Source organism: Bacillus rossius, chromosome 1 (assembly GCF_032445375.1).
Source record: "Bacillus rossius redtenbacheri isolate Brsri chromosome 1, Brsri_v3, whole genome shotgun sequence".
NCBI classification, from domain to species: domain Eukaryota; kingdom Metazoa; phylum Arthropoda; class Insecta; order Phasmatodea; family Bacillidae; genus Bacillus; species Bacillus rossius.
This window is the reverse complement of record NC_086330.1, coordinates 331,444,876-331,457,571: the sequence shown is the minus strand read 5'-3', so window position 1 is coordinate 331,457,571 and position 12,696 is coordinate 331,444,876. Positions and strand designations below refer to the sequence as shown.

At 36.9% G+C, this 12,696-nt stretch overlaps 1 protein-coding gene across 1 annotated transcript in view; it reads right to left on the bottom strand.

The window, feature by feature from the left end:
- Window positions 1–2,629: 2,629 nt before the first annotated feature.
- LOC134528049 (sister chromatid cohesion protein DCC1) overlaps window positions 2,630–12,696 on the bottom strand; it is a 41,967-nt gene continuing 31,900 nt past the window's right edge. The window contains exon 7 of the mRNA XM_063361250.1: window positions 2,630–3,044. Within this exon, the coding sequence (XP_063217320.1) occupies window positions 2,942–3,044 (103 nt within the window). The 3' untranslated portion in view covers window positions 2,630–2,941. The remainder of the gene's footprint in view (window positions 3,045–12,696) is intronic.

Below are 12,696 nucleotides of genomic sequence, written 5' to 3'. Positions count from 1 at the left end.
TAGAATCACAAAACACACATTAAGTAATGTGTGTTAATGATAATGTAACTGTCAAAACCCCTTGTTACCAACGTAGGTTTTTTTAAATATAAATATTAGGGATGTGCGAATCCTTGATTTTCAGTTTGGTTCGATTCCGATTTGAATCCCTGGCAATATTTGAGGTATGAATCTGATTTCGAATATTAAGCACAGAATAATTAAAAATAACCGATTAATTTAAAAATGTGTGTTCTCTTTTTTCTAATTGTAACTACTGGCAATTATTTCTTACACTGAGATTGAAATGTCTATAATTATGTAAACTTAATAATAAACACTCTAAACGATGAAAACCTAAACATGAAGCAAGTTTCAAATATTCCCTACTTGGCCTACCTAATTCAATTGGTTTTCACGAGTTTCTGTTACATGAATGCTTAAAGACAGCTCATTTCTAGGCCTATATTGATATGTTTTGGTGCAGTTTTAAGTACATAATTAAATGTCTAAAATATTCATTTATGAAAGAACTTAGTTGTAGCGGTAATGTAGGTAAGCAAGCTAAAGCAGTATTTTTTAAATAAAAATAATACAATATTCTATGATTACTGCAACTGACTGCAAATCAAGCAAAAGATGTTGGGCTACTTTATTTATATATATAATTTTATTATCAATAGCATTGTTCACAATAATAATGATATAGGCTAGTACAACATGCCTACAACTACTTATAAGAACAAAAAAAAAGTAGTTGTTAACTTGTAGGTATGTAATTGTTTTTAGTTTCTAGTTTGCTATATGACGATATTCGTAATTATAGTTTAAGCTCTCGAAATCTTGAAATTATTTTAATGTCACTGTGTTAATTATTTAATTTACGTTTCTTTCTTTGATACATCATATTATAAATAATTACGTAATAGTAGCCAAATTTAATTTTTTTCTGCTAGTATTTTTAAACCTATTAAATAAATTTATAACGTTTGTGAATATCCGTAATACTGTTCGAATCCATGTACATACAACGATTCCGGGTTATGGTAGTCGTGGATTCGAACCGTACCCGAAAATATCGGGTAACCGCACATCCCTAATAAATATCCTTTTTTTTTTTTAAATATTCTCCAAAAATATAAGTTCCTGCATCCGCCAGTGGATCTACCTATGCGATACGAATGATGCAATTCAGAGAAAAAAATATTGCATTATTTCGAACAGCAAATTTTGATGATGCGACAGGCAATGATAAAACTATTCGTGGTTTCCTGCCACTTTACATATATTCCATCGAAGCTCAGTGTCGATGTAGATGCTGTCTCATGCAGCTTGTCATGTAGCGAGATACGTGTTTCTGTGTTCCATCCAGTGTTGGTTTCACCATAAGGGTCGCCCTGCGAGGGAGTAAAATTGGGTACGACATGCTTCGGAACCCAGCTTGTAAATGGTCCCACAAAAAAACCAAAATGCTGTAAAATGTGTTTTATTTCATTGATTACAAATTGCTATTGGTTTCATCAAAGCAACTATCTGGACTAACACCAAATGCATCAAACATTGGGGCCTATATGGGAGTTATTCGACCGATAAAATTCATCAACAGGCAAATCACAAAAAAAAAAATTTAAAACATATATAAGGCATATGGTCTAACAAGCTCCCCAAGATGTTATACACCTTTGAATTTGAAGCTTAACAATGGGTTTATAAAATATGGTGAAATTATTTAAAATGGAACACTAAGATACTGGATATGTTTAATTGATAAAGAAAAATAATTGCTTTGTGGTATTACCCTTAACCCAATCAATTTTCAGAAAAGCTAGTATCAAATTGAGAATGAAAAAGGCAATGCCTTGTGCAACATGTGTGCAACATGTGTGTACATGTTGCACTATGCAACAGCTGCATCAGAAGCACTGATTGTTATGCAAGTTATACTCCTACGAAGGTATTTTAAAGAAGAAAACATTTAATTCATAACTTAGGCTACTTTTGATATGCTGATTAATAAACTGCTTTAAAAACTACATCATAACTTACATCACAAAAATTCTGGGGCAATAAAGTCCATTTTTTAAATTAAATCATTTTACAACAGCTAATGTTTTTGCAATGGCTGTAGAACTTTGTTCAATTTAACATTATTCAATCGCTTAGTGTTACACCTCCAATACTTTTACTATTATTTGCAATACAGTTCCACCAGCTTTGACTACACCTAAGCATAAATTTAAGATTTAATCTTTCAAATATACATAGTCTACAAGTTTTATTTGACACACATTTCTGTAGTGAAATTCACACCATAACATGGGTCATGTCTACATTTTTAGAAGTGGGTTTTTATCATCATTTGGTCACACTAATGTTCTGATCTCCGAACCAAACCCCGCAGCCAGTTGAAGTTACGTCCAAGGTTTCGACAGCTGGTAAGTACAAATACCAGATGAGTCTCGCGTCCTTTAGCAAGTAATTATAACACATCTCGCAGGAATGATTTGGTTATTCATTTTGCATCTAGTCTTACGTAAGAGTTGTGTTGTCAAATAATAATTTTTTGTGAGATTGAACTACAATATGTTTGTAAACAATTCAAAAAAAAACAAAGGACGTGCAATTGCATGACTGAAAATGAAATAATATGTCAACTTAAAAATTAACAATTTATTGCCATAACATACAGAAGATAGTGGTTAGAAAGCCTGTAAATATTAGCACTTCAATTACCCATGGGCTGACAAAAAATATAATATATTACAGTACAAGAATATTTATAAATGTTCTGCAATGTCAGCCAAAGCAAACACATAGACCCATCAATGGTGATATTTTACATTTTTACCTAATCTCATCACATACTCCTCTCAATAGGATGTCGCTAGCATCATGTTTCCAATGCTGTAACTGGCATATTACATTTCTTAACTTCACAAGCAGGTCTGAACCGCTGGGCTCCTCATCTGTGTTTGGCACTGTAGTACTTGACACCATTCACCGTGCATGCCCTCGCATGCTTGGTCAACAAGGCATTAACATTCACCTTGTCGGTAGCCAGGCGTCTGCAAGAACACGGTACGAACTAAACACGCACTGCCACTTCTTCTACGAGGTTTTAGTGTGCTTAGAATAATACATATTTCAAATGATGTTTTCAATTTTAAATTGTTTGAATATTGCTAAATTTCTGCGAGAGACTTTTTGACTTGCATGGGGGCATATATATATATATAGTCATTTAGTAATGACTGTATATGAATCGGTCATTTGAGAAACCCCACATGTCCACTTTTGGCCGAAATGGAATTAGTATACACAGAATATTGTAAAAAATAGCAAGCTGTATCAGTTACTGTTAAAACCCCGCATGTCCACACACAAATAACATATAAACTGAATGCCTCAAGAATGCATTGCATTGAGAAACCCCTCATGGTCAGGACATGAGGGGTTTCTCAAATGACTGCACCTGTGTCCTATAGAGTGCAGCACATTGGAGGGCATACGGTGCTGCAACCTATAACACCAGTTGACACAACTTCATAGTAAATAACTCATCCGTGCTTTATTGTTGTATGCTGCAAGTAAAATGCAGTCTTCAAGTAGTGAAAGTGATTTGAATGATCAAAATAAGAGAAAGAAGGGCATTAATAAAGTAGAGTACAAAAGTGAGAAGATTAAAAAGGCAAGAATTAAAAATAAGCAGTACAGTACAACCCTGTTATAACATTCTCCAAGGGACAAAATTAAAAAAAATGTTATAAGCAGGAAAATGTTATAAGCAGGAAATCATAAAATTACATCTTCACTTTGTATAAATTACACGTGGATTGATTAAATTAAAGAGTATAGGTAAAACAACACAAAGTACAGGAGTAATACACTAAATACATACAGCAATAGAGTGGAAAATTGGTTAATTTTATTTATAGATAATACCTAATAATGTGCTAAAGAAAAAAATGTTTTAAACATAACATAACTTGGAATGAAATTACAGCTGCTTGTGATTCACCTACTACAGTTACTTTGAAAAATAATTGGTGATTTTAGTTTCTTACTGTTTGTTTGAGCAACTTTCACTAAGTAGTCCTCAATATTGTCACGCGGTAAAATTTTACGTGTAGGGTTTATTGATCTTGGCTTTGCGCATGTAGTGCTTTGTGAGCCCGCGTGAGTTCCTGACACTTGTTTGCGACACTCGGGCATTGACTTTTGTTTTCCTGGCGCGGTAGATTGCTAACGCTCTCTGTTTTTCTGGGACGGTGGCGTGATTCGCCGCCCGGGGGCCTGGCCAGCTGCGCGGGCGGTTGCGTCATCCTGTCCTGGAATCTCCGGGAGTGTTGGCCGCCCTGGTTGGTTTCGCTGCGTTGCTCTTCTCGCGCAGGCGCGCACCTGACGCGTTGGTGTTTGTGTCGCCACCAGGTGGCAGAAGTGCGAGTCTGGCATGACCGGTGGAGGGGGGGATAGCGTCGGTTGGCGGAATGGCGGTTGTGTTTGTGAAATCGCGGCCGGGATTTTTGTTTTCGCGTGGAGTGTTCTCGACGTGATGACGTTGTGAAGTGAATTTAATAAAGGGGGCCACCCTGGGTGCGCCGGTGGTGGTTCTTCTCGGTGAGGTGTTGGAGGTCTGTCGGAGCCCCGGCCTGGCGGGTAGCTGCGTGCTGCCGTTTGAAGGTGTTGTAAGTAATGGCGAACTCGTAATTTTCCTTCACCTCTTGTAACATCTGTGGGCGTAGTTTAAAATTGTGTTAGAATGACTTAACGTTTTGATGCTTTCCAGGATTGCAGGCAGTTTGTGGTATCCAGTAATGTAAAATTTCTTTCGTTAATTTTAGCTTAAGGATGGGTCGAGGTGTGTGTTAAGAATAATCATGTTATTTTAAAAAAGTAATACTCGTTCTATTTTATTTATTTCAAAAGAGTATTTAATATTTTTTTTGTTTGTTACCAGAGATATTTTGACATTATTGACTTTATTTATTTATTTAATTAGTTAATTATTTACTTTTGTGTTGGTCATCGTTTACCGGAAATAAAACCTGAAACGATGTGGGATAAATAATACTTTTTTTTCTTTCAGTCAACACCCTACACCCCCTGTCCTAAGGAGGTTAGACAATCCCTGTACCAGCTCTACTGCTACCACCCCCCAGCCCCCCCCCCCCCCCCCCTAATGTTTATTTTGAAATCCTAAGATGTTATCTTATTATTTTTATTTTGAGTGACATTCGTGTAGATCTTGACGGAGCCCGAGGGCCCTTTGGAGTGGAAAATTGGTTAATTTTATTTATAGATAATACCTAATAATGTGCTAAAGAAAAAAATGTTTTAAACATAACATAACTTGGAATGAAATTACAGCTGCTTGTGATTCACCTACTACAGTTACTTTGAAAAATAATTGGTGATTTTAGTTTCTTACTGTTTGTTTGAGCAACTTTCACTAAGTAGTCCTCAATATGCCACACAGAGCTCATAATACTGTCAGGTGTATTGTTTTGTGCACCAACAAATTTTTTCAAAGTAGTTATAGCTTCGTAGGCTTTAAGTTGTGTAGGTACAACTTCAGGCTTAGCATCTTCGTCATCTTCGCCATCTTCATCTTCATGCTCATCTTGATCTGAGATGATGTCACTTGTCAGAGTCTGACAAGCTTGTAGATTGTCATCAACCACAACATACTCTTCATAACTGCCATGGAAATTGCAGACAGTCTGCAACATTTCCCATTCATCTGCAGTTGGAGAGTTATGTATAGTTAGCAGGTCTGTAGATGGAATGTCTTCTGCAGCTGGAGAGTCATCTTCGTTCAGCACATCCACAGCATCTGTACCTGTTGTCACTGTTTTCTGGAAACCTGCTTTCCGAAAACAGTTGGCAACTGTCGTAGGCAAAACGAAGTAGACAAAAAGTGCATGGCATCCAGAATATTAATCTTTTTAATAGGTTTCTTGGCCTCTACAAATCGAAGAACTTTGTGGCACAACCGCTTCCTGAAACCCATCTTAAAAACATTAATGATGCCCTGATCTAGAGGTTGAAGGCAACAAGTACTGTTATCAGGCAAAAATTCTAGTCTGATATTTCTCAAACTAACATTTGGAGGATGCGCAGCACAGTGGTCCACAAAAACCAAAATCTTCCTGTTTCTGAGCCCCATCTTAGCATCAAGAAAGTGGAGGTACTGCTCGAAAATCTTACAGGTCATCCATGCGTTTTTGTTGTAGTCATACCTACAAGGCAAGGTTTTGACATTCTTAAAACATCTCGGCTTTGCTGATTTTCCAATTACCAATGGAGGTAACTTTTCTGTGCCATCCATGTTAGCACCAAGTAAAACTGTGATCCGCTCTTTGCTTCTTTTGCCACCAGTGCATTTTTCACCTTTCAATGAGAAGGTTTTGTCTGGTAACAAATTGAAATATAATGCACATTCATATAAGTTGAAGATGTCCCTTTCTTCATAACTGTGTAACAAACTCGGCAAGACATCATTTTTTCAAGTGTTTACAGTGTCTGTATTTACACTGGCACCCTCCCCACTTATGGCACGATAAACAATCCCAGTTCTTTTTTTGAATCTATTGATCCAACCATTTGTAGCTTTGAAACCTTCAACTCCTAACTTCAAAGTTATTTCCTCTGCCTTTTGTCGTAAAATATTTCCATTTATAGGAACACTCGATGCCCGCACTTGCTTGAACCATCCCAACAGCTTGTCATCAACGTCTTCGTGTTTCCCGTTTCTAATTTTTTTTACCTTAACTTCAGCAAACAATTTTTCACGATTTTGTACAATACAGTTCAGAGTCAAAACAGAAATATTCAACTCTTTTGCAATCGCAACACACGTTTTGTTGCGGTTCCTGTCCACTTGTTTAATAAACTGAATTTTTTCAGCTACAGAATATGATTTTCGCTTATATTTATCTGCCATCATAGCCGTACAATAACCTGAATAAAATTTCAATACGGCGTATTTAATTAAATACGACCGTGACTACAATAAGTAAGTGAAAAAAAATAATTACGGTAAAGGTTAACCACAAACAAAAGCCGTGAATATATCCATAGAACTTTTAATCATCTCAAGGTGTTAAAACTTTGAAACAAAAACCAGCACCATAGAATACAGTAGCACTGTTTCCGACCATGTAACAGTACACAAAATGTGCATCATAAGTATAACGGAACAAGTCATAGGCTAACGAGCGGGAACAGGACACCATATTGATAGTCGATCCGGTGCAAGTTGTGGAGTGCGTGTGTACCACGTCTATGGTGAACTACACAAATGTAAACATCTGATGTTTGTATATGCGTGCTGTATTTTCTAGCTATGGTTTCGCTCTAAATTATGACTTTGAAGGAAGGGATACTGAAAATTGTGGCAGTTATCAAAGCAAATTTGAATGTTAAATGCGGGAATGTAGAAATTTTAATATTGTTACAGGCGGGAAATTAAAGCATTGTGATAAATGGAGAAATGATGGGACCATGAAATTATGGTGTTATAGGCGGGAAAATGTTACCAACGGGAATGTTATAACCGGGTTGTACTGTATGTGAATTGGAAAGGAAATGTTGTGGAAGCCAAACTTCATGGAAACGAATGCAAGTAAGTAATAACATAACCATGTTTTATTAGCACATTTATGTTTATTACAAATTGTCATAGAACTTGCTACATTTAAATTATTAGGAATAAGACGTGTGATAAACATTTGGCAACTTCCCGTATCTAATCAACTAACGAAGTTGCACTTTATCTAAAGGAGCTTAGAAACACTCAATAACGCAATATTATGAACAATGTGTAATGGTCAAAGAGTAAGAGTGAAGAAGAGCATGTTCATTGTTGAGGCTAAAGAATGTGGCAGCATTTTACAATGTTATATCTATGACCATTAAACAACGTAAGCTACACAGGGTTAAATAATACTCGTAATCAGTCCTTTTGGTGACAGTACAGTATTTTTATATTGTTCGTCTTGACAGCCATATTGGTTTGATAGGGAATACAAAAAATTATTATTCTTAGTTTTTAATATAACAAAAAGAGGCAAAGTTATAAAATAATATTAATATTTATGTTTAATCATGAGATAAATATTAAATTTCTTGTAATATGTAAAAAGAAAAGAAATTGTTAAATATATAACATTACAAAATAAAAATGAAAATTATGTATATATTGTTTCAGGTTTAAGTGGAAATGCATTCCTTCAAGAGTGTGTGAAGATGATAGATACATTACAGATCTACACAAAGTTCATTGACTTTGATACAAAAAATGGACAGGACGCTTATCTACAAAGACTTATCGAGTGCCAACCAATCAAGTGAAAATGTCCACGCTGTCCTTCTGATGCCCCAAGTGGAAAACCAAAATCCCACACATTCAAATACACCCTGTCTACGCCAAGTGGAAGAGTTTACGTGTGTAAAACTGCTTTCCTCTCTATCCATGGTATTTCTAGTGATCGTCTTAGACGAATTTGCAACCTGTTGTCTGAAGGTAAATCACCAAAGGATGCAAGAGGTAAAAATACCCCTGGAAACACAAAGCCGGGACATGTAGTGAAGTGTATTGAAGAGCACATTGCTTCTTTCCCTACTAAAGAAGCGCATTACACAAGTAAGACATTTCGTTATCTCAGTGCTTCTCTTAATGTAAAACACATGTGGCGATTATTTAAAGAAAAAAATGCAGACATTGATGTTTCATACAAATTTTACTTGCAAGTTTTTCAAGAGAACTTCAGCCTTACGTTTGGAAGACCACAGGTGGACACATGTTGTCAGTGTGAAGAATTGTCTGTGAAAATAAAAAGTTCTACAATTAATGATGTTGCTAAATGGGTCCATGTAGCTGAATTATTAGTACACAAAAGAAGAGCCAACAAATTTTATAAAACTACATATTGAGAGAGTCAGACATCAGTGTTTGGAAGATAGTGAAGTGGCTGGTATATGTATGGACTTCATGATAAACATGCAATTGCCAGAAATTCCTGTGCAAGAGACGTTTTATATGCGGCAACTCACCATGAACGTATTCGACATACATGACATCAAAACAAAGCATGGGAAAATGTATGTGTACCATGAAGGAATAGCAAAGAAAGGGCCCAAAGAGGTATGCTCTTTTCTGCTAGATTTGCATCGGTTTTCTGATGGGGCTGGAGGCCAAAATAAGAACAACACTGTAGTGAGGTTTTTGTTGGCAGTTGTGGAGACAGGGAGGTTTCAGACAGTTCATCATTACTTTCCGGTCAGAGGGCACTCGTTTTTACCCTGTGACAGAGATTTCAGTGTCATTAAAAGGAAACTTAAAGGACTGATCGCGAATATAGACACCAAAAGAATATGTATAGCTCATTGCACATTCTACTTTCAACCCAGGATAATTTACAGTGCAAATGGTTGAAACCAAAGACATAAAAGATTTCAAACATTGGTGGCCTAAATGCAAGGAGTGTGCGACAAAATCAGAAACAGCATTTCAATATTTCAACATTTATGGAATTTGTCTATTCTGCTGACCACATTGGAACAGTTCGAGCTTTATCATTCATTGATGGACTCGTTAATCATACATTCGTACTAAAGTCTTCTAGTGATAAACCTGACATGCGAACAGAATTAGCCTACAGAGAAGGTTGTGCACCCATAAACAATAAGAAAATGGAAGATATAAAGAAAATGCAGAGATTTATTCCTCCTGAAATAGCAAATGTCTTTTATGCGGAACTCTTTCAGTGGCCAACAACTGACACTACAGACGTAGAGCGCATTACGTAAACATTTTATTTTCCTAGGTGTTCTCATTACTATGCTTGTTAATTTCAAGCAGTGAGATTTACTATCGAACTCCCAGCATAGTATCTAAACTGTTTAAGTTTTACATTATACATTTTTTATGGCCAATGATAGCGGCTTCTGAATGTATATTGATTATTGATGGTTGCCTATGTTGTAAATATTCATTTTGTACAAGTATTATTAGTTTATTTCACATAACATTTTCTTTGCATTCAAAGCAACAAAACGCCTAATTTAGTTGCCAGTCTTTTGAGAAACCCCACATGTCCAGATAATTAATTATGCAAGGTTGCATCCGAATACTGGCCTAATGGATCCCTTAGCTAAGGGATCCACTAAAAGTGCATCGTAGTGGACGCGGCCATCTTTGTGTTGAATCCGAATTATCACAAGGGATGCCGATGCATCCCTTCACGCATCCACTAATTCGAGGTTTCTAGGGATGCGACACTCGCATTCACTAACACGTCCCTACATCCATTAGCTTCGGAATCGGGTTTTATTTTGTATGTGTATAATATTACTTCAGATTTTCAGCGTAAGATTTGTTTAAAACATTATAAGTGAAAGTGATAACTTCAACAGAGACAAATGAAGACGTTAATAAATATAATCAAAATAGGAATTTAAACTTAAAGGATAATTCAAAACTCATAAGTATTTTTAAAGTTTACAATTTATAAAATGTATTTTATTTGGATCACTAACATGTATAACATACACGTTACATTATTTTTTAATTGGTAGGTATTTATTATTTAATTTTTGCTGAATATTCGTAGATATCCCTACACAAAATGGCTGCGTGAACATTAGTACGACTGACAGTCAACAGGTGATGCTAGCAGTAAAAGTATTCGGATACTATCCATCCATTAGAAATGTGTCCTCTACATTGTGGCTGCATTTGCTAAGGGATGTAGGGATGTGTGTGCTAAGGACGCATCCCTATGTATTCGGATACAGCCCTAGTTGATATTTTTGTCTCTTATCTTAGAACATAATAGAAGAGTATAATTCCAAAACTCGCTAAGTCCATTTTTGGCGAAACTGAGGTAATTGCAGTTCAACTCAGTTAAAATATGTCTCCATCTTTTAAAATATCAATCGTCATCGAAAGTAGCCGAGTCATTGTGTTATAGGGTTCGAAAGATGCAAGTATTTCTCATAACTTGCTCAGTCCATGGCACTGTCGTCCTGAAAACTCGTTCAGTCTTAAAACCTATCCAGTATGCCATATGATGGTGGTAGTTGTGTCTATAATATCATTATGAGCAATACCTCATATTTACAAGTTATTATAACCATGTACTTAAAATTATGAGTAATTAAAATGTAAAAAAATTATAATGTAATTCATTTGTCCTCAATAATAATAGGTGAATATATTTTTGTAGTATTTGTTATTAATCATTGATTTTAAAGATTTACACATATTATACTTTCACCTAATAGTCACTCACTGTTGTTATTTTATTAATACTGTACACTTTTTATCATAACAAGCAGTAAGAGAGCATGCTTGATAGGTGCATCAAATTTTGGAACAAACCCACTTCGTTATTGTGTTTTTACGTATTTGGTTATGGCCCTGTATTCACCTTGTTTGGAACCTGTGCAATAACAGATTATATCTATCACAGTAAGTATCCCTTATTAATAGCTTTGTGTGTAAATGTATGCACTTAATGAAAATGTATAACCAAACACGGCTTATATTAACACATAGTATAATTGAAATCCAAAGGCATAGTAAAATAATTTGTTGGAATTAATTTATCAATCAACATTTTATAATGTGAATAATATTTTTAACTCTAATAAAAACACTGAAAACTCACTCAGTTCTAGGACTGAGCTGGTTTTGGGATATATTTTGATATTTATACAATTAATAAAACTGTACTGATTTACACGCACCTTATCAAATTTTTTCTAAATATAAGAAGGATTACACGTAATGGTAATATCACAACGATGTGTTAAATAGTTGAAGGACAGCAACAAAAGTGAATTTTCCCACAAAGTAGGAAAATAGACTAAGCGAGTTTTGGAATTATACTCTTCATATAGTATAACGACTACTGTAACTACCGTATTTACTCGTGTATAGCGCGCCCTCGTGTAAAGCGCGCACCACGATTTTTGCAACTAATTCCAAAGAAAAAAAATAAATTTTACCAACATTTTGTGGTACCTGATTATTTAAATTGATGTGTGGTGATGCGTCAGGAAAATACATAAACTCTGCTGTCGAAACGGAAGATAATTGAAGCGCTATATCGTCACAACTGGTACGTGGAAGGAAGGAAGGGAGGGAGGCGTGCCGCGCTACGTTGCTAAGCTGGCGCGGAGAACTTGATGACTCACCGGTGAGGAATGGAGGAAGCGAAGAAGTTGCCGGGGGGGGGGGGGGGGACTAGTGACAACATTCTCTCTTTCTCTCTCTCTCTTTTTACTAGCTTCTGAGCTGACTTTCTGTAAAGGGGGGAGGTCTAAAAATAAACAAGAGACCATGATGTGCGTGCGTGCGTGCGTGCGTGCGTGCGTGCGTGCGTGCGTGCGTGCGTGCGTGCGTGCGTGCGTGCGTGCGTGCGTGCGTGCGTGCGTGCGTGCGTGCGTGCGTGCGTGCGTGCGTGCGTGCGTGCGTGCGTGCGTGCGTGCGTGCGTGCGTGCGTGCGTGCGTGCGTGCGTGCGTGCGTGCGTGCGTGCGTGCGTGCGTGCGTGCGTGCGTGCGTGCGTGCGTGCGTGCGTGCGTGCGTGCGTGCGTGCGTGCGTGCGTGCGTGCGTGCGTGCGTGCGTGCGTGCGTGCGTGCGTGCGTGCGTGCGTGCGTGCGTGCGTGCGTGCGTGCGTGCGTGCGTGCGTGCGTGCGTGCGTGCGTGCGT